General features: G+C 42.4%; 1 protein-coding gene across 1 annotated transcript; it reads left to right on the top strand.

The window, feature by feature from the left end:
• The first annotated feature begins 810 nt into the window (after positions 1–810).
• Positions 811–2,483, top strand: LOC123442071. The gene is made up of 2 exons (XM_045118183.1): positions 811–1,026; positions 1,950–2,483. The coding sequence occupies exons 1-2, from the start codon at positions 811–813 to the stop codon at positions 2,235–2,237; spliced, it is 504 nt and encodes a 167-aa protein (XP_044974118.1). The 3' UTR covers positions 2,238–2,483.
• Positions 2,484–22,880: the final 20,397 nt, after the last annotated feature.

The raw sequence follows: 22,880 nt of genomic DNA, 5'->3' as shown, positions 1-22,880 counted from the left end.
AGCAACAAAGCAGTTTACCATACTCGCTCCGTTTCAAAAAATTTATCTTAGATTTATCTAGAAATGGATATATCTAAATACTAAAATATGACTATATACATTCACATCTACACAAATGTACTGTACTACTACTCCATAGTTTTTTTTTTTGAGCAGTACTCCGTAGTTCATTATTGGTGTTACTAGAATAGAACAGGGTAAAAAAAGAAGAACAGGCTATCGATGAATGGCCCGGGCTTCACGGGCCCGCCCCTGCGCCAGTTTCCCTCCCTACCCAAAGGCCCAACCCTGCGGCCCCGCCGGTGCCGGCTGATAGATGGGCCAGGAACGTGCTGGCCTGGTTGACAGCTGGGGCCGAGCAGGCGTCCCTTATAAAGCCGCACCGACTCGGATCGTTTCCGAGTCCAGACACTGTAGCACCAGCCGCGGCGGCATCTCCCTCCGCTCCGCTCCGCCATTTCCATTCCACCCCAACCACAGCAACAGGTACGCTACCCCCAGTTCCCCGTCTAGAACCTTCCGGATTCCCCTTCCCAAACCCTAACAACCTCGTCTCCTCAGACCTCAGCCCCGCCGGCAGGGTCGTCGGGGCTTGCCTTGCACGAGCCGCGAGCGACCGCCTTCTTCTCTCCGTCCGCCGCCGCTAGCTTCTACCAGCGAAGCACCAGGTACTCGCCAATGCCTCCATCTCCGCTCTAGCATTTCGAAATTTCTCACCTGATCGCCTCGGGGCTTCCAGATTTCGAGCGTTGAATCGTGCTCGTGCGTGCGGATTTGGCTGGCTAATCGCACCCCCACTCCACTGCAAACATGCAGATGCAGTTGCAGGCACGGCCAGCAGCCATGGAGGAGGTGGAGCTTGACAGGAGACCCAGGCCTGTCTCTGGCCGCCGCCCCCGCGTCAACGGCGGTCGACGCCGCCCGCGCGGATGGATGGGGGACTTCAAGGTGCTCCCGGTGGTCTCCCGCGCCTCGTACCCACCCGCCGCGCCCAAGCCCAACCTCCCAAACCCGACCACGGATGACGTAAATTCTTCAGACCTTGTGCTTGATTGATGCTTGTTTCGTATGCGTATCTGTGATGATTAATTAGAATTGCTTCGTGTGAATCTTTGGTGCTCCCTGACCCGCCCTTTCACCACCTGAATCTGCGATGGAAGTTGGCAACCCGCCCATATCTAAGAGCAGTTGGTTTTCTGAACACCATATTGTAGGCACACTATCTCCGTTAGTTTGATTGGTTCTCCATTAATTGGGATCGATTATGGGATGGGTGCCTAGCTCACGCGGTGATATTTGCAGGTTATTTACACGGAGTAACAATTGTGTTTGCTTGGCAGTAGAGCATGTGTGTGATGTTTGCAGATCTCCATCTGTATCTCTTCTTGTTAGCAGTGGATGGAACTAGGAAGCTGTATTTTGAGCCGAAATAGGAGCTGCATTTTGTTGCACATTTCCGGGAAATGCTTCAAACGAAATTAAATATACAAGTCCATTTGGTGCATTTAGTAACGTATGGAAATATAAGAGTAGGAATTCCAGCAAGAAACGTAACCTGAACCTTTGGTTCATACATATAGAAGCAAATTAAATGGACAACTTCTTCATGCATGTATGCATCTGAAAATTCTCAGCACTGTCTATATCCTTGATAACTAAGTAAGTAATTAACTAATATCTTTTGCCTTGGTCAGTCAAATTCCATAATGCGTTAACCTGTCCTTGTGTCCTTGTATGTGTCCTTGTGTAGTCTGTGTAGAGGAGAGGCCTAGTCCACCAGAAACATGGAAGAGGAGGGCCCAACGGGTCGTGTGTTTTTGTATTATTAAGAACTGTTTTCGTTGCTTTCATATATGCGTGTACGATTTCTTTGATGCTGCTAAAACTATATACTCATGTTCTGTTGTTGTACTACTAAAAAATAATGGGGGATTTGTCTTCTATTGTAGTTCCCTGGCCATGTTTTCGATGAGCCTCAGCCTACTGGGGTACCTGAGATCGATGCCGAGGTTCGAAGAATTACGACTCTGCTCAACTTGCTGGCCAAGACCCGGCTTGTTCTCATTGCAAGAGCCGACGTGCTGACAACCAGCAGCGCGTACCGGAAGAAAACAAAGGCTATATGGGGAGAGCATGATCGTTTGCTCGCTATGGTGGAGAATTTATGTCAGAAGTGCCAAGACGACTTTGGATACCAAGCTCCGATTGTGCCGGTCAACTTCTACTCCAAGTTCTGATTGGTGTTCTCTGCATGTGAAGTTCTGGTAAAATCTTCAGCAGAAGGAAGGTCTGGCAGTTCCTTTGGCAATGTATTCAATCTCACCGCTTGTTAGTTAGTGGAGCTAGACCCCTCGTCAAGTGCAGTCTTGACAGTTCCACGTATATCTGTTATTTCGTAACTAAACGATAGCTGAGTGACACGTGCGTATCGAACTATTGTTCTAGTAGCCATGCAGACTGTTAATACCCAAACTTCCTTCCAATAAATCATGGACAGCACAAGTACACAACCTAAGTAGTAGTTGATGCCTCTGCTAGCTGTCATTCTTTTTGTTGCTAGGGATTAATGTGCTAGAAAATCTCTTTCATACTAGCAATTTGGAGAAGGATATGCTTTGGGTATTCATACATGAATGAATTGGAGGTACTAATAATATAATACCTTGTTGATCACGACATTGACTTTTTTTCTTCATATTATGCCGCGCAGGTGACTTCTTATATGCTACTCACTCGGTTCCTAAATACTCCATTTTGTGTATATATACCATTGAGTATAAGTCTTTCTAGTGGTTTCACTAGAGAACTACATACAGATGTGTATAGACATACTTTAAAATATAGATTCACTCATTTTGCTTCGTATGTAGTCTCATAATGAAATCTTTCAAAAGACTTATATTTAGAAAATTTAGGAACGGAGGGAGTGTACTTATAGTTAATTGAAAGAAATGGAATGAAAGTAACTGTAGCAACGACATTTTATCCTAGTCTGCATCCCAAATATCTAGAAATAGGTGGGATTTTCCTTTTTTTAAAGTGTTCCTTGTGATCATGATGTATGGGTGGCCATGCATCTGTTTACAAACCATGCAGTCCCTGCGTCTTAACTTTTGTGGCGTGCACTTATTTCAGTTTGAACAACTAAATTTGGATGGTGTCACAAAATTATATCATCGAATTCATATTCCAAAAACGTTTTCAATGGTGGTGTACTTTTTTTTGTCATATATTAGAACGTGTGTGTATATATATATATATATATATATATATATATATATATATATATATATATATATATATATATATATTGTCACCTGAAAAAAAAGAACACATATATTATCGACGACCGAAGTTAAATCACATAAAGCGACGATACCATGTAAATAGGCAGAGGGAGCACTAAAAAAACGGTGGACATTAGCAGAAAAGCAGTATCTAGGCAGATGAATATGAGAAATTTTCTATCTATTACTATGTATACCCCTGAGCCTTGAAAGAGTCAATTCTGTTGTGTCACAGACAACGCTGCAATGACAACCTCAGAATGTGAGTAGATAGGTCTAACAATTTTCTTTCCGTGGGGTGTATGTTATTAAGTCTGCATACATATGCCAAGCTACATTGTAAGTTGTCACTTGTACATTTTCAGTTTCATTCAGGGTTTGGATGCAAGCCTTTTATATAAAAAGAAAAGATTTAAATGCCAATGGCATTGTTTTGATTATCAGATACTCCCTCTGTATGGAAATATAAGTGATGTAAACACTCCGATATTATTTTATGAAAGACGTACACTGTATTACCTCCTTTCTAAGAAGGTTGTCTTAGATTTGTTAGATAGTATTCCCTTCGTTTCAAAATTAAGCTTGAGACAGTTATTTTCGGACGGAGAGAGTACATCTCATTTGGAGACAGTGAGTATGCATAAAAGGAGACAGCTATACAAAGGAGGCTAGCATCTCCACATAACAGCGGTTCATTCTCTTTCTTTTCCGAGGGTGCACCAATAGCATACCATATTTGCAGCGGAAGGTTTTACAAGAAGTCGATCTCGAATTCTCCTGCGAACTTGAGATGAGCAACTCTGTGATGCATACTCGAGCTAATTAATCATAAAGCCCTCGATCCCTCCAGCACCTTCCTATTCCATAGCTCTAGTTCTTCTCAGATGCTAGTAGGTACCCTTTTGCTGCATTCATTTGCAAGTTGAGGTTAACAAAAACTCTGGCATTGCGATTGCTTCCAGAGACTCCAGCATACTAGCATTACCAAGGGATTGAACCCTTTCATCATTGTTTTGTGGACTCGAGCACAGGCAAAACTCCAGCATGTCAGTCTGGCTCAGAACACAGCTACAGAAATGTTGACGCAGGATAGCAAAACCCAATTAGCAATGATGCATCGCATGAGGATGTGATCGACATTGTCTTCTTGGTGAGACACAACTGACCTTGGACTATGCAAATGAAGTTTGTGCCGAAGCTTGTAGTCAGATGTCCGTACACTATTAGAATCTCCATTAATACCGAGTTTCAAGGAGCACATATTTAACTCGGCGAAATTTTTGCCGAGTTTTAAACTCGGCGCAAGGCACCCGGCTAGACGGTCCTCGGCAATCATTAATATTGTCAAATGCATTCTATCACGAATTCGGCGAATAAGGAAACAATGTTTGCAGGGGTTTTCATCCGAAAACAACTCGGCGAACCACATCGATCAGACCCGAGGAGCCATTAACGAAAGTGCGACGTGACATCTTTCTTTACCCAATAAGAATAATCCACGTGCCAGCACGAGTAAATTGCACAAAGCTATTACTTTAAAGGCCAGGTTTGCGAAAAGCACTACAATACATTTTTCTTGCAAAAAGCACCATGTCTACCGTAATCTTTTTGTAGCACTGATCGGCGGAATTGCCTTGACTAAGTACGTTTATGATAGATGGGGCCGTCAGTCAGGCTGTTGTGGTACAAAAATCTAACACCGTTGTGTTGAACCGTTTTGCTGGACATGGCTCATTTGTCAGTTGTTTTGCAGAAAGCCCCCTTGATTTATATGTAATCACATGAATATCCTTTATTTTTGCGGGAAATAACCCATGTGATAGTTTTTTTTCGTTTGTAATTTTAACCATCAATTGAGGTCTCCAAGGTCATCTGATTTTGATCGGGTCAACAATTTCACAAACCCTCTAATTTAAAGTTTTATAGAATATATTATGCTTCCAAATTTGTAGACCTTCACAATTAATTGAGGCTTTAATTTAGACTTTGGTCATCCGATTTTGATCGGGTCAACAATTTTTCAAGGAGCTCTTCTATTTAATTATTTTAATTCTTTATGCTCCCTAATTTTAAAGCTTTTTCATTCGTTTGAGATAATCAATTTTGGATTTGGTTTACGATTTTGATCAGGCCAACGAGTTTTCAAATCAATCAACAACAACTGGCCTATAAAAACAAATCAACCCCTCGCAGACTCTTACTATCCATAAAAAAAGCATCACCATGTGATACTATAGCACGAATATAGTACATGCAATCAACGATAAAAAATATCCCCACATAAATATGGGTTGATTAGCGGATAACACAGAATCACACCGCGAAAGACCCACCAAATAACCGCATTATAAATAAACATAAAACGCACTCCATCGTCTCCCCCACCTGCAAAACTAAATACTCCATCAATTTTGAAATATAAGGGTTATTATTTTTTGGAAAGTCAAATTTCTTTAATTTTGGCCAAGTTTCAGAGCCAAAAACATTGACATCCACAATATTAAACAAAAAAAAAATGAAAATTCATTTCATGATTAACCTAATACGATTTGATATTATGAATTTTGATACATTTCTCTATAAATTTGATCAAATTTAAAGAGGTTTGACTTTTCAAAAAAGTAATACACCATATGTTTTGAAATAACGTGAATAAAGAAATTTAAGAATCCCAACAAATTCAACGATGCAACAAAGCGTGGCAACCCTTCTAGTCGATATCCATATTTGATGGAAATCAGAGGACAATTAACCAGTGCACATGGAAATTTTGAAACAAATCAACTCACGGGAGAAGTCATGATTATTGCTTGACTTTTGAAACCACATAGGTTGTTGATGAACTACTTCCTCTGTAAATTAATATAAATTCATTTAGATGACTAAATTAATGATCTAAACGCTTTTATATTAGTTTACGGAGGAAGTACATAGCAGAGTTGAACATCAAGTCAGTGAACAACAGATTCGTGCCGTTCACCCTTGATGAGATTCGTGCGCGAACAACATATCATTAGCAGCGGTTGCCTTTTTATCTGGTCCATTTGACCAAGCTAATTGGGGCTCTCCTAGGGGTAGGCAGAGCACGCAAAAGATTCTAGGCCCTCTAGCATTTACTACCACCGAAAGCCGCGACTTGTGAGAGAGCCTGTCTGATTTTTGTTGTTCATTTGATTGACGAAAAGGAATAGGACGTGAAGCAAAAAGGTTGTTTGAGTGACATTTTTTTGGCAAATAGTTTTGTGTAGGTCGTTGAATACTTTCTTCCAGTTAAACTTGTAGTACATCCTTTTCAAAGATTAATCTATTATTATTAATTTTTTGTCCATTTGTATACGTCGATGGGTGATATCTAAAGAAGCGAGAAATGGTTTATTTCGTAAACTATTAAGAGGGTTCATTCAACAATGGATCCTGAAGATAATGTTTAAGGGCTTCACACTTTGGATTACCAAGTGACATTGATAGCTTGTGTGTTGCATCTTTCATCTATATTTGGATATATACCATGTGGAAAACGTTTGGTTTTTACCGACTAATTTAGATGGAAGATAAGCCGCCCTGTTCGGCCGCCACGGACCCCATCACGCGAGCCCATATCTCTTCGTCCCATGCTGATATGTCCCAATATCTCCCTAATAATAAAGCAAATACGGTTTCTGGTCGTCCCTCTTGAAAATTACCCCTAAAGTTTGCATAAATTACCCACCATGCCACCAGTAAGTAATAGAAAACGTTTCATAAAGCAAAAAATCTTGACATGGGCCGGCCCATGTAAAAATGTCCTATATTACGCTCTGCATGCTGGAAGAATATCCAACACACCGTATGGGCCAGCCCATGCACACGCGTCTGCTTTTAGTTCCATTTATTTATTTATTTTCAGTTTTGTTTTATTTTTTTTATTTTAAATAATTTAGAACTTCAAATAATCTTTAAAATTTTAATAAACTGAAAATTATAAATCAACACATTTCAAAAATTAAAATGTTTGTAACTTCAAAAACTGCTCGGAGTTTTGTAAAAAATACTCGCATATACCATAAAATGTTTGCAATTTTAGAAAAATATTTGTACAATAAGAAAAGTCCATGATCTCAAATACAATTCCATGTATTAAAAATTATTAAAGGCATTTAACAAAATGCTTTCTAATTCAAAATATGTTAATGCATTTAAAAATATCCTAATATTTAAAAAATAGCTAATGCCTGTTTTGATAGTTTCTTTTTTTATTTAAAATTTTCCGTTCCATTTTTTTATTTATAATTTAAATAATTTAGAATTACAAAAACTTTTGCATACTAAAAAATAGGAATTTTGAATTTAAATGCTGACGAATTTTTATTTTGAATTAAAAATGGGATTCAAAAAAAGCGCCGGATTTTTTTTTCAAATTCCAAAACAATGTCCATGAATTTAATAAATATATTACTGATTTATATTTTTTTTGTTTATTCAGAAAACTTCATGCGTTTCAAAAAATGTTTGTGAATTTAAAATAAAATCCTCCAACATAAAAAATTATGTTCGTCTTTTCTTGAATTGGTCGCCAATTCAAAAGAAAATATTTAAACCCGTTCGGAATATAAAAAATATTCACGATTTTTTAGTAAATGTTTGTAAATTGTAAAAAATATTTTCAATTTAAAATTGTTTCCATATTTGTAAAATTGTTCACGAAAGATCTAATGTATGTAGTTAAACATTAATGCTTCTAAGTCTATGTGACAATATACCTATGTAAATTTTGAAGAATTAACTGTTGGATGCATCAGATTATTATTGTATGTTTTCTTAAAAAAATTGAAATTCAGAATAAATCTTTGAGTTACCAAGATTTTTGAAAATGTAAAGATTGCTTCAATTTGTGAATAAATTTAAAAGAAGAAATATTTTCTTGCATTTGTGTACAAATTTTTTAAATCAAGCGATGATATGTGAACATAATGTGTTCATCATCATTAGAGATTATGTTTTTTTATTCTGTGGCAACGCACGGGCCATTTTGCTAGTTCTTCTTTACGTATATCTATCATCTCCATTCCCATCCAACTCCACCAACGCAACAATTGAGAGCAGCGAGCCACAGCTGCACCACTGTTTGTTGCTCGCCCTTGCTGCAAACCTACGCTGCTACCCAGTCCATCCATCGATCTCCGTTGCTGCCCAACCAGGCCACCGACGTTATAAAGGTGTGCTCGACTGTTGCAAGGGGTCGGTGTCTAGTGCTCCACGGCCGACGACACTGCTAGAAACAGGAGGTGGACATGCCATTGCAAGCTGCCATTGTTGTCCTCAGTGCTACAAGCAGACGTGTGTCGCGCCTTCGGACGCCATTGGTGGTGTAAAGCACACGATGGGTGCTGCCTTGTAGCTTCCGTGCGGGGCCACTGGCGCTTTGATGGGTGCATCGTAAGCAGCCGCCGGTGCTGCGGTGGAGCATCATGGCTCTCCGATGCCATCGTGCTACGAGGGGAGCATCGCGGCAACGGTGCTGCAATGGAGCATCGACGGCTCTCCGATGCCATCGTGCTGCGAGGGGAGCATCGTGTGCGGCAATGGTGCTGCGATGGAGCATCGCCGGTCCTACGACGACGTCGTGCTGCGAGGGGAGCATCGCGTGCGGCAACGATGTTGCAATGGAGCATCGCCAGTCCTACGACGATGTCGTGCTGCGACGGTGACCGCGATGGGGTGACCGATGGTGCTGAAACTCCGGTGATCTTGCTCGATCGTCGGTGCTGCCATGGAGCATCATCGGCTCCGCAACGACATCAGTTGCAAAGGTGACCGCGACCGATGGTGCTGCAACTCCAACGATGTTGCTCGGTCGTCGAAGTTGCGATGGAGCATCGCTGACTTTGCGGCGACATTAGTTACGATGGTGACCACGACGGGGCGGCCGATGGCCGTCGGTGCTGCGATGGTGTATCGGTGGTACTGCGGCAATATCGTGCGTCGACGATGACCACGACGGGGCGAGTGATGTCGTTGCCACTCTGGTGAATTTTGCTCGTCCGCTGATGATGCGATGGAGCATTGCCGGCTCTTCAACCACCGTATGCTGTTTGTCGGAGTCACTCGGGTGTTGCGTTGCAGCATGCTTTAAGCTAATCTGCGTTTTGCTACGACCTGCCGGGTGCCTGGATGCAGTTGCTTTGTTAGGGTTATATGAAAGCTGCGTTACAACGTGTTGAGTTATGGGGGTACTACGAGCTTGCTTTTTGCAACTACATGGGCACGTGGGGATCAAGCGATCCTAATTGGTCCCAATTGAGATGAATCGACGGTTGCTGAGGCGGCTGATCCGTTTTCAGGATCAGCCGGCTGACGGGTAGCAGTGGCCATTCCATGTAATCTTTGAGCAAAATTATAGTAACTCTTTGTTTTTATTTGTATTGTGGATCAGTTTTATTATCTTATGTTTTGAGGACTCACCGTTCTCTTACGAAGCCATGGAAATGAATCTCATTTAGTAGGTAACATTTTTCCTTAGACATTTAATACTTGACGGGGCTGTTCATCTCGTTAGTTTTGACTGTTCATGCCGTTCATGGCGGGGCTGTTCATCTCGTTAGTTTCGGCAGTTCATGACGGGGCGATTTTTCGTATTTTGGTTTATTTCCATGTTCATGACGGGGCTGTTCATCTCGTCACTTTCGACTGTTCATGCCTCTCATGTTTTTATATTGTTTACGTCGAATTACTGGTTAATGTTTAAATCTCATTACTGTTTATTGATATTGACGTAAAAGTGAACAGTCAATGCTGGAAAAAAGTAAAAAAGTGATGCAAAAAAAGTCAGAAAAACCAGAAAAACCGGATTGCTGCCGCTTTAATATATAGTATTTCATCCGTAAATTAGTATAAAAGCATTTAGATCATTAAAGTAGTAATTTAAATGTTTTTATATTAATTTAAAGAGGAAGTACAAGTGACAACTAGTACGACATGATACGTTTCAGTTCAGAGCAAAACCTTAAATTCAGAAACTAAAACTGCAGAGCATGTGCACGGAAAAAAAATATTTTGAGTATAAAACTGTGATATATACAACGAATAAAATAGATATTGGCAGTGACCAAAAAAATTCTTCGAGCAGGCGCTACCAGACTGATAAATTATTCAAAACTACCATAGCTAGATCGATTGAGATTAGGCACAATCTCTATACCAACGGATATATATAGAGACGGAGAACCATGGAATCCTAACTCGACTATGTTTCTTGTTGTTTAGGAGCCCAAAGTATGTACGGCAGCCTTGCCTGAAGGGATCTCTATACCGGGCCGGCCCAGCGTACGGGAGGCAGGCCACAGCCTCATTTATTTTGTTCTTCAAGTTTACCTTTTACTTTTTTACACTTTCAAATATGCTATATATATATATATATATATATATATATATATATATATATATATATATATATTACAAAAAATACACTACATCAAGCATGTGAAAAAAATATCGAACGTGTATAGAAAAAATGTTTCTCATGTATACGAAGTACATGTATAATATGTATGAAAAAAGTTAATCATTATTTATAAAATGTCAGTCTAACATTTGAAAATGTTAATAAAGTATTTGAAAAATGTTAATCAAGCATTTTTCCATGTGTTAATTAAGCATTTCGAAAATTTTAAATCTATATAGAAAAATGGTTCTTATGTATATGAAAATTGTATATATAAATATACAGTGTGTATAACAAATACCGATCATGTATTTTAAACATATTAAATATGTATAGAAAAATGTTCCTGGTCATGTTTGCAGAAATGTACAACGGACATTCAATAAAAGTATACATCAGAAGATATATTTTTAAAAAGTTAATTTTGTATAAGCAAATGTAAAACATGTATTTAAAAATGATTTTGATGTATGCAAAAATGTAAATTATGTGAAAAAATTGATTATTCGTATTAAAAACTAATCATAGTGTATTTTTTTGACCGTGCATAAAAAAACTTCAAAACTTATATTTAAGAAAACAATGTACATCATGTATTTAGAAGATAGTGCAAAATAAGAAAGAAACAAAGAAAAACAATGAATACAGAAAGAAACAAAGAAAATAGAAGAAAATAAGAAAGAAAAGAAAACCCCGATGAAAACCTGCAAAGAAACAAAGAAAAACCAGCATATAATAAAAGAAAAACCAAAGAAACCGATGGAAAAAAGTATGACAGAAAAGAAAAAGAACAACAAAATAAAACTGGTGATGAAATAAAAAAAGAAAACCATAAGAAAAGGAAAAAACAAAGGAAAAGCAAAAATCTGACAGCGATAGTGAAAACAAAAAAAAACACAGAAAAAACCAACACAAACAGTGAAAAACCAAATAGAGAAACACAAAGGTAAAGAAAAGAATGCACCCCTACAGTGATTGGCCGTCCCGGCCGCACTACTCTACATGCGAGATGTAGTTCACGTGATTTATTATTAAGTAAAGTCACACAAAATGGTAAGCAATCAAGAACAATAAAACAATGTGAATCATATGGTAAGCAATCCAAACTATCTGAAATAAAAAACAATAATAAATAGTAGAACGTAAAAACAAGTGGATGCAAAAAGGATTGATAAAAAATTACGTTGAGACTTATACTAGTCTTTTTTCACAGATATTAGGTGCAAAACCTGCACGGATAATTTTATTATGCGGTTATGGACGACTTGAATCTTGTTCACTTGATCCTTCAACCTTAATAATTAAAATTTGTCAATCATGTGCCTTGTGGGTTCTTCCTCGTAGGAGATGAGGGGGAGACAAGTAGTGTTATGATTGTGACGTTAGGTGAATAAAGTAGTGGTGATGTGCCACTTTATTTTATGTGTTCTCTATTCTTAACTTTGTAGACGCAAGTTCTAGCGTGTCTCTTTAGAAGGCTTAGTGCATGGGCCGCTAAACCACTCACCCTTGCTTAAAACATGTCGCATACAATAATTCTAGATCTATGAAAGTCTTCCAATTACATCTCAAGCTCACCTTGCTTAATTTACTCTTTCCCGTAGATTACCGCAATCCAGCCGACAATGATTCAGGAAGCAAGTTTGTTGACATTAGTTGGTTATCCCACACATAGCGGTCTAGGCAGGGATATGAATGCCATTTCCTTTTTTTAAGACTTCTTAAGGCAATTTGTATTCTTACCTTCCTAAGGTATGTTCGCTTCTGTTGTATGAGTTGTATCTTGATTCAAACATCCTTGGTGTATTCATTAGTTGAATTTGAATCAATGGGATTGTCGTATATAATAATTGTTGTTTTTGCAGATTATTTCACTAGATGTGTTGTGATGCCGACTGTTACACCACATGGCGTTCACGTTCCAATGTGTTCGTTGTGTGAATGTGGTACTTTAGGATTGATATCATGTTGAGGTTAGCAAATGATGCTAGATCTGCATAGCTCGACTTGCTAGGTGCTTCAATTTCCATAGCAATTATAGATAACTTCGTAATGTGTAAGTCCCTGTTACCTAACCCACCCTCATGCATAAGCATACAAACATCATTACATGCCTTTAAGCATAGGGGCTTGAAGAATTGTCGCTTTGAACCCTGGTCCAGAGAAATTGTGAATAGTGAAAGTGGGCTTAGATATAGTCATATTACTTTTAATGATAGAAGATATATAATAGAAATGGCTAGAAGAAAAGTCAATTTTTTTAAAGTTAAATCTCCTAGCATGAGAAATCTTATTAGATTTGTAACCACTAAGCTTATGTTCAAATATATCAACAATGAAGTTGTAGGCTATAAATCTATCCCTTCCATGAAGGATGAGAGGGTGCCCAAGGTGGGAAGTATTGGAGTCCATATTATGTGCAATGAAAATATTCTTAATATGGTTATGACAATTTTGATCAGTGCATTTACTAAGAAGGATGGCACACTTGCTCCAATTTGATGTTTGTCGAGAAATATCACAACAAATATTAATGATATATGCAGTGGTGGAGACCTCATTATTACCCATGTTGCCTCAAACAATCAAATTGTCTGCCAACATCAAGGAAGGTAGGGGATAAGAGGGTCCTAGATACACACCTTCCAAATGATTAAAATTAAAGACCTAGATAGACATCTTCCAAATGATTAGAATTAAAGGCTTCTTGGAGAGAAAGCAACAACACATTGACAAGAAGAATGAAAAGTATGGCAATAACAAACAACCTTGTGAGACACCTTCGAGTGCCCCATAAGCAGCCAAAATGTTGGCCGTTAATATTTAACGATAAAAGAGGAATATGCATGCACTAATTTTATAAAATGACCATACAACTTTTTACGCTCGAAGAGCACAACAATAGAACCCCATTCAATTTTATCAAAAGCCTTATACAAATCAATTTTAATATAAAAGCTTTCTGTTTCTGCGGGGATAATCGAAAGGAACGATTGATAAATTGAGCAATAATAACATTATTATAGGCAATCTACCCTGTTTAAAAGTTGCTAGCTAAGGTTACACTAATTATCTTGTAAACTACATTGCTGCATAAGCTTATGGGCCTAAAAATGCAAGGAGAACAAGCATTAGCTTTTTTTAGGAACAATGGCGATGTAGATTTTGTTGAGATTTGGATGAAGTTTACCTTGGTTGTTGAAGTCTTTTACTCCCTTCGATCTATACGGGCGGCAATATTTTGACAACATCAATGATCTGCTGGTTCCAAGCAGAGAGGAAGGAAACTACGTCTAGACCATCTGGAATAGGAGATGCATGCCTCAGAAAACTTGCAAGACGATTTCTTCTTTGTCTGTAATCGTGTCATACTTGCTATATTTATTCACTTCGGCTAGGTGATGTGGCATTGCACCATCAGATCGTGGTGGAGTGAGGAAAAGCTATCGACGACTGCCTCCATCGTCATCAATACGCTTTTCCCTCCCATGTATGTATCTCAATCATGAGCTGCCCCTAACATGGTCCATGCATCGCCACTAACCCTTGTGTCCCTCAATGTTATAATCACTCCCGGGGATCTTTCTCTCTTGCTGTCATCTTCTTCACGAGTACTAATTTGCAAGACAGAAGATGGGAGGCATGTATCTTGCCAAGAGCACCACCACTCAGCTCCACCTCCACCTACCCCTCCCACGTGAACTCCGTAGTGAGGACCTCCGCATGATGTTAGCTCGCAATTTCGATCCCGAATTTCCTCTCCCAGTTTTCACTAGGAATGCTCACACCTAAACTTTCTTTTGAAGTTTGATATTATTAACATAGGTGTAGTAACCCGCAAAAAAACATAGTTGTAGTAGTAACGATCATTTTTTATTTTAAAAGAGTAACCATCAGCTCTGAAAAGGCATGCATCCTAACAATGCACGTGGCAAGAGGATGCATGTATTCATATGAGTGTCTCTAACCGAGATCATCTATAATTTAGAGTAAACGTCCGTGTATCCTTTAGAGGAGTATATATGCTCCTTAAAAATGTGTTTTTAACTCCTTAGTTTTTTTGTCAAATCTTACTAAGTTTTTGTTTACATATCCATCTAATAATAAATGCCCCTTTTGTCCGTTGCAACGTTTTACAGGAAATCCTCTATAGTTATTGGTAATTAAACCGCGGTGCAATTTTAAGTCATAAACACACAAAAATGTTTTGTTCCGCGGAAACCCCCTATAGTTTTCGATAATTAACCCGCGGTACTGTTTTAAGTGACTCAGGCAAAACGTTTCACATTATGCAAAACGCCGCCAGACTTTTCTAAATTCAACCCACACTTCATATCATATGTTTTAAGAAAATAGTCACATTATGAAATTTGGCAAATGGACGTCAAAACAACGTTCCTTAACGGGAACCTTAAAGAAGAGTTGTATATGATGCAATCAGAAGGTTTTGTCGACCCTAAGGGTGCTAACAAAGTGTGCAAGGTCCAGCGCTCCATCTATGGGCTGGTGCAAGCATCTCGGAGTTGGAACATTCGCTTTAATGAGGTGATTAAAGCGTTTGGGTTAATACAGGTTTATGGAGAAGCCTGTGTGTACAAGAAAGTGAGTGGGAGCTCTGTAGCTTTCCTCGTACTGTATGTGGATGACATATTATTGATGGGGAATAATATAGAGATGTTGGAGAGCATAAAGGCCTATTTGGACAAGAGTTTTTCAATGAAGGACCTTGGAGAAGCCGCATACATATTAGGCATCAAGATCTATAGAGATAGATCGAGACGCCTCATAGGTCTTTCGCAAAGTACATACCTTGACAAGATATTGAAGAAGTTCAATATGGAAAAATGAAAGAAAGGGTTCTTGCCAGTTTAGCAAGGTATGAGATTGAGTAAGACTCATTCACCGACCACGACAGCAGATAGAGAGAAGATGAGTACTGTCCCCGACGCTTCAGCCGTAGGCTCTCTAATGTATGCCATGCTGTGTACCAGACCTGATATAAACCTTGCCATAAGTTTGGTAGGGAGGTACCAAAGTGATCCCGGTATGGAACACTGGACAGCGGTCAAGAATATCCTTAAGTACCTGAAGAGGACTAAGGAGATGTTTCTCGTTTATGGAGGTGACAAAGAGCTCGTCGTAAAGGGTTACGTAGATGCTAGCTTCAACACAGATCCGGATGACTCTAAGTCACAGACCGGATACGTGTATGTTTTGAATGGTGGGGCAGTGAGTTGGTCCAGCAGCAAGCAAGAAGTCGTGGCAGCATCTACATGTTAAGCGGAGTACATAGCTGCTTCAGAAGCGGCTCATGAAGGAATTTGGATGAAGGAGCTCATCACCGACCTTGGAGTGGTTCCAAGCACGTCGGGTCCAATGACACTCTTCTCTGATAACACTGGGGCCATTGCCATAGACAAGGAGCCCAGGTTTCACCGGAAGACCAAGCACATCAAACGCCGCTACAACTCCATCCACGACCATGTCCAGAGTGGAGTAATAGAGATTTGTAAAGTACACATGGATCTGAATGTTGCAGACCCTTTGACTAAACCTCTTCCTCGAGCAAAACATGATCAACACCATAATGCTATGGGTGTTCGATACATCACAATGTAACTAGATTATTGACTCTAGTGCAAGTGGGAGATTGTTGGAAATATGCCCTAGAGGCAATAATAAAATGGTTATTATCATATTTCCTTGTTCATGATAATCGTCTATTGTTCATGCTATAATTGTATTAACAGGAAACAGTAATACATGTGTGAATAAATAGATCACAATGTGTCCCTAGCAAGCCTCTAGTTGGCTAGCCCGTTGATCAATAGATGATCATGGTCTCCTGATCATGGACATTAGATGTCATTGATAACGGGATCACATCATTGGGAGAATGATGTGATGGACAAGACCCAATCCTAAGCATATTACTAGATCGTATTGTTCACATGCTAAAGCTTTTCTAATGTCAAGTGTCTTTTCCTTCGACCGTGAGATTGTGCAACTCCCGGATACCGTAGGAGTGCTTTGGGTGTATCAAACGTCACAACGTAACTGGGTGACTATAAAGGTGCACTACGGGTACCTCTGAAAGTGTCTGTTGGGTTGGTACGAATCGAGATCGGGATTTGTCAGTCCGTGTGACGGAGAGGTATCTCTGGTCCCACTCGGTAGAACATCATCATGAGCTCAATGTGACTAAGGAGTTAGTCACACGATGACGTACTACTGAACGAGTAAAGAGACTTACCGGTAACGAGATTGAACAAGGTATAGGTATACCGACGATCGAATCTCGGGCAAGTTCTATACCGACAGACAAAGGGAATTGTATACGGGATTGATTGAATCCTTGACATCGTGGTTCATTTGATGAGATCATCATGGAACGTGTGGGAGCCACCATGGGTATCCAGATCCCGCTGATGGTTATTGGCCGGAGAACGTCTCGGTCATGTCTGCATGCTTCCCGAACCCGTAGGGTCTACACACTTAAGGTTCGATGACGCTAGGGTTATAGGGAAATATTATACGAGGTTACTGAAAGTTGTTCGGAGTCCCGAATGACATCCTGGACGTCACGAGGAGCCCCGGAATGGTCCGGAGGTAAATACTGTTATATATGATGGATGGTTTTGGACACCAAAAATGTTTCGGGCGTCACCCGTAGCGTACCGGGACCACCGGAAATGGTTCCGGTGGTCCATCGGGAGGGCCCACCTGGCCCAAGAGGTAGCATGGGCTAAAAGGGGGAAGGCAACCAGCCCAAAGTGGGCTAGTGCGCCTCCCACAAGAGGCGCAAGGCGCAGGAGGGAGAGAAATGGGGGGGGGGGAACCCTGGTGCTGATGGGCCTAAGGCCCACCTAAGGGGTGCGCCACCCCTCCCCCTTGCCCTAGCCGCCGCACCTCCCATCTCGGGTGGCTGACGCACCACCTAAGGGGGAAACCCTAGGGGTGGCACCCCTCCCCTCCTCCAATAAATTGAGAGGGGTTTGGGGCTGTTTTGCACACGGTTTCTGCTCCCCTCCTTTCTCCTCCTCCCACGATGCTTGGCGAAGCCCTGCCGGGAGACCTTGTCTCTCCATCGACACCACACCGTCGTGCTGCCGAGATCTTCCCCAACCTCTCCCTCCTCCTTCACTACTGGAATTCAGAATTTTGCCGTCTGCCTGGCCTTTGCCATTTGCTGACACATGGCAAAGGTACTCTTTGCCGTCAGCTGTCACGGTCCTGACGACAAAGAGGTGGCTGATGGCAAAAGTTTATTTTGCCGTCGGCCACCTCTTTGCCGTCCGCTGGCGGACGGCAAAGAAGCCCTGTGCGGACGACAAAGGGTGGACAGACGGGAACCCCCCCCCCCTAAACGGCCGAAACCCCACCCCACCCACCCCTCCCCTTTGCCGTGTGCCTGGGGGGCCTTTGCCGTCCGCCTAGGAGCACAGCGGACGACAAAGGGGACGGCGGCCCACCAAACACACTCACGCCCGCCCCCTCCACCCGATGCTTCCCACGTAGCCCACCCTAGTGCTCGAATCCCCCACCGCACCGCCGCGTGCCGCGCCGCCTGCCGTCGTTCCGCTGCCCCGCGCCGCCTGCCGTCGTCCTGCTGCCCCGCACTGCTGCCCCGCGCCGCCTGCCGTCGTTCCGCTACCCCGCGCCGCCTGCCGTCGTTCCGCTACCCCGCGCCGCCTGCCGTCGTCCAGGCTGCCCCGCGCCGCTGCCCCACACCGCCTCCTCCCCGCGCCTCCTCCTCCTGTACGGTTGTCCTCCCTGCGCCATCCTCATCGCCCGGCCGGCCCCCTCCCGTGAGTCCCTATTTTTTTTCCTTTTTCGTACAATTTGTTAATTAGGTTAGTTAGGTTAGTTGTTAATTACCTACTGTTAATTAGGTTAGTTGTTACTGGTAATGCCCATTCAAATTTTGGATCTTGTTCGTGTTAGTTGTTAGTTTGTAGGTTAGTTAATTAGTAGATTTAGTGGTAGTTTAGTTAGTTGGTACATTGTGTTAATTAGTAGATTGGCTCCTTCTCATGGTCAGCAGCGGCAGCGACCATTCAAGCAACCAAGATGAGAGAGCCTTCTGGGAGGTCAAATTAACCGGTGGACTAGCCACCATCACACCGAGCTCCTCTTTCATCAGTTGCCAGAATGTGACCGAGTGTTGACTAGTGGTAGATTCTGTTAATTAGTAGATTTAGTAGGTAGTTTAGTGGTAGATTATGTTTTGTTAATTAGTGGTAGCTAGATTCTTTTTTAGTTACTTAGTGGTAGATTTTGTAGGTTAGTTAATTAGTGGGAGGTCAAATTAACCGATGCACTATGTTGTGGTGTGTGTGCTTCCACTGGACAAAACAATGAAATTTTGAAACATCCCTGTCAACCATAATATTCTCAACAACCCCCGACGCCACTCACCCTCAACCCCTGACCCCCGACGCCACTGACCCCCAACTCCCGGGCCCCAACACCTCTTCGGCCTCTTGTTGACCGAAAAGACCCCAACCCCCGACGCCAGTGACCCTCGACCCTCGACGACACTGACCCACATAGTTATGAGTTAGGTCACATAGTTATGTTAATTATAAAAACATCGTATTTGTGTTGATCGTGTGAATTTCAATGTGTAGTTGTTCGACGACCTCCACGTGCATTGGACGAGCTCCGCCCTTGCGTTTGTTGGTGAGCACAAATGACTTCTCCTCCTACCCCCTTAATTTGCTCTGTCCCGGTCTTCATGCCGATGAAACTTGCTAGCTATAGGTTTCTTCAATCATGAGTATGCGTATCCCGTTCGAAAGGGCGACATCTATAAATATGCATTTCTTTGCATATTTATAACCGCCATCCTTTCGAATTGTTCAACATTATCCATGGACAACCTGAGTATATGTAGAATGGGTTTGTTTTCCCGTATGCTGTGCTCTGGATCCGATGCAGAATTTCGTCAGTGCCTCCCTGTTGTTCTCCGGGTACACATCCTCTCTGCTTATTGCCGAGACGTGTATCAGGAGAACAGCGGGGAGGTGCTGCCGAAATTCTGTGTCGCATCTGGAGCAGAGCATGGGAAAACGAACCCAATCTACACATACTCGGGTGGGATTAGGACCTATCTTTACCTATTAGCGTGTAGGTTGCATGGACGTAATAAAACTCACAAACTTGATTAGTGTATGAATATAGATGATGAATTATATATTTATTTCTTGTGCCCCCATAGGTAGGTAGGCAACATGAGTGATCGTGCTTGGATGTACACTGGTCACCCTAGTCAGAAAGACATGACCCATAAATGGTTAACAAAAACCAGGGGGTTTGTGAGAGCCGCATTTGCAAATGGCCAGCAAAAAACATGGTGCCCGTATCCCAACTGCGACAACTGGAAAAAGCAGACAAAGTTTGAAATGGGTAAACACCTGCAGAAGTGGGGTTTTACGCCTAATTATACGGTGTGGACTTTTCATGGTGAGTCTGACCAACGTGCCAGAGCTGAGGTGATCCGTCATCGCACCGACGAGCATGGTACCGGGATTGAAGACATGGTGCAAGACTTTGATGATGCTCGGGATTCGGACGATGAGATGGAGGAATCTGCAAAGGCCTTCTATGAAATGTTGGAGTCTTCAAAACGTCCTCTCCATGAGCAGACTTAGCTTTGTCAGCTGGATGCCATCGCGCAACTAATGGCTCTGAAGGCTCAATTCAACCTAGGCAGAGAATGCTACGACGCGATGATGACGATATTTGGACGCTTTCTACCCAAAGGCCATGTACTTCCTGCAAACCTGTACCAGTCAGAGAAAATCCTCCGTGTACTTAAGATGCCCTATGAGAAGATACATGCCTGTGAGAATGGATGTGCCTTATTTAGGCTTGAGTATGAGGCCTTGAACTATTGCCCCATTTGCAATTCTTCCAGGTATATTGTGGTAGACAACAGTATGGGTGAGAAGAATCAGACCAAAATCCCCATTAGCGTTCTTCGGTATCTGCCAATCGTACCAAGACTTCAACGTCTTTTCATGGTCGAAGAGACGACCAGACATATGACATGGCACAAATTGGGCAAAAGAACTGAACTAGATGCGGATGGGAACAAGATGCTGGTACACACTTCAGATGGTTTTGCGTGGAGGCACTTCGATGCATTACATAAGGATAAATCGGAAGATCCAATGCAACCTAGAGTTGCCATCAGCACGGATGGGTTCAATGTGTATGGTATGACGACAACACAATACAGTTGTTGGCCTGTATTTGTCATTCCACTAAATTTGCCAGCCGAAGAGATTATGAAAAGAAAGAACATTTTCCTGACGTTGATAATTTCAGGGCTCAACTATCCGGGGAAGAATATGAATGTGTACATGCAGCCGCTTAAGGATGAGTTGCAAGAAGCCTGGGATAATGGGATCAATGTTGGGTAACGTAGCATAAATTCAAAATTATTCCTACGCATATTCAGATATTCCTATGGAGAGACCAGCAACGAGAGAGGGGTGAGTGCATCTTCATACCTTTGAAGATCGATAAGCAGAAGCGTTACTAGAACGCGGTTGATGGAGTCGTACTCGCGGCGATTCAGATTGCGGTGTGATTCCGATCTAGTGCCGAACTACGGCACCTCCGCGTTCAACACACGTGCAGCCCGGTGACGTCTCCTGCACCTTGATCCAGCAAGGAGGTGGGAGAGGTTGGGGAAGAACTCCAGCAGCACGACGACGTGGTGTGATGGAGAGACGAGGTCTCCCGGCAGGGCTTCGCCAAGCACCGGCAGAGAGGAGGAGGAAGAAGGGCAGGGCTGCGCCGAGGGAGAGGGAAAAGTCTGTCTCCAACAACCCCAAACCCCCCACTATTTATAGGAGGAGGGGAGGGGGGTGCACCACCCCTAGGGTTCCCCCCTTAGGTGGTGCGGCAGCCCCAGATGGGAGAGGGGGCGGCGGCCAGGGCAGGGAGGAGGGGTAGCGCACCCCTCTGGTGGGCCTTAGGCCCACCTGCGCTAGGCCCCCCTCTCCCCTCTTCCTGCGCCATGGGCTGAGTGGGGGGGGCACCAGCCCACCTAGGGGCTGGTTCCCTTCCCCACTTGGCCCATCTAGCCTCCCGGGGTCGTTGCCCCTTTTCGGTGGACCCCCGGGGCCACCTTCGATGGTCCTGATGGTCCCGGTACGTTACCGGTGACGCCCGAAACACTTCCGGTGTCCGAAACCATCCGTCCTATATATCAATCTTTACCTCCGGAGCATTTCGGAGCTCCTCGTGACGTCCGGTATCTCATACGGGACTCCGAACAACTTTCGATAACCTCGTATAACAATTCCCTAGAACCCTAGCGTCATCGAACCTTAAGTGTGTAGACCCTATGGGTTCGGGAGACATGCAGACATGACCGAGACACCTCTCCGGCCAATAACCATCAGCGGGGTCTGGATACCCATGGTGGCTCCCACTTGCTCCACGATGATCTCATCGGATGAACCACGATGTCAAGGATTCAATCAATCCCGTATACAATTCCCTTTGTCTGTCGGTATAGAACTTGCCCGAGATTCGATCGTCGGTATACCTATACCTTGTTCAATCTCGTTACCGGTAAGTCTCTTTACTCATTTCGTAGCACGTCATCGTGTGACTAACTCCTTAGTCACATTGAGCTCATGATGATGTTCTACCGAGTGGGCCCAGATATACCTCTACGTCACACGGAGTGACAAATCCCGATCTCGATTCGTACCAACCCAACATACACTTTCGGAGGTACCCGTAGTGCACCTTTATAGTCACCCAGTTACGTTGTGACGTTTGTACACCCAAAGCACTCCTACGGTATACGGGAGTTGCACAATCTCACGGTCGAAGGAAAAGACACTTGACATTAGAAAAGCTTTAACATACGAACAATACGATCTAGTGCTATGCTTAGGATTGGGTCTTGTCCATCACATCATTCTCCCAATGATGTGATCCCGTTATCAATGACATCTAATGCCCATGACCAGGAAACCATGATCATCTATTGACTAACAAGCTAGCCAACTAGAGGCTTGCTAGGGACACATTGTGATCTATTTATTCACACATGTATTACTGTTTCCTGTTAATACAATTATAGCATGAACAATAGACGATTATCATGAACAAGGAAATATGATAATAACCATTTTATTATTGCCTCT

The sequence above is a fragment of the Hordeum vulgare genome, chromosome 3H, assembly GCF_904849725.1.
Source record: "Hordeum vulgare subsp. vulgare chromosome 3H, MorexV3_pseudomolecules_assembly, whole genome shotgun sequence".
In the NCBI taxonomy this organism is placed as follows: domain Eukaryota; kingdom Viridiplantae; phylum Streptophyta; class Magnoliopsida; order Poales; family Poaceae; genus Hordeum; species Hordeum vulgare.
The sequence above is the reverse complement of the archived record's forward strand: the minus strand, read 5'-3'. Positions and strand labels throughout refer to the sequence as shown.

Coding starts and splice junctions, on each gene's coding strand:
- LOC123442071 (XM_045118183.1), top strand. CDS start 811: ATGCAGATGCAGTTGCAGGCACGGCCAGCAGCCATGGAGGAGGTGGAG. Junction 1,027..1,949: donor CAAACCCGACCACGGATGAC/GTAAATTCTTCA, acceptor CTTCTATTGTAG/TTCCCTGGCCATGTTTTCGA.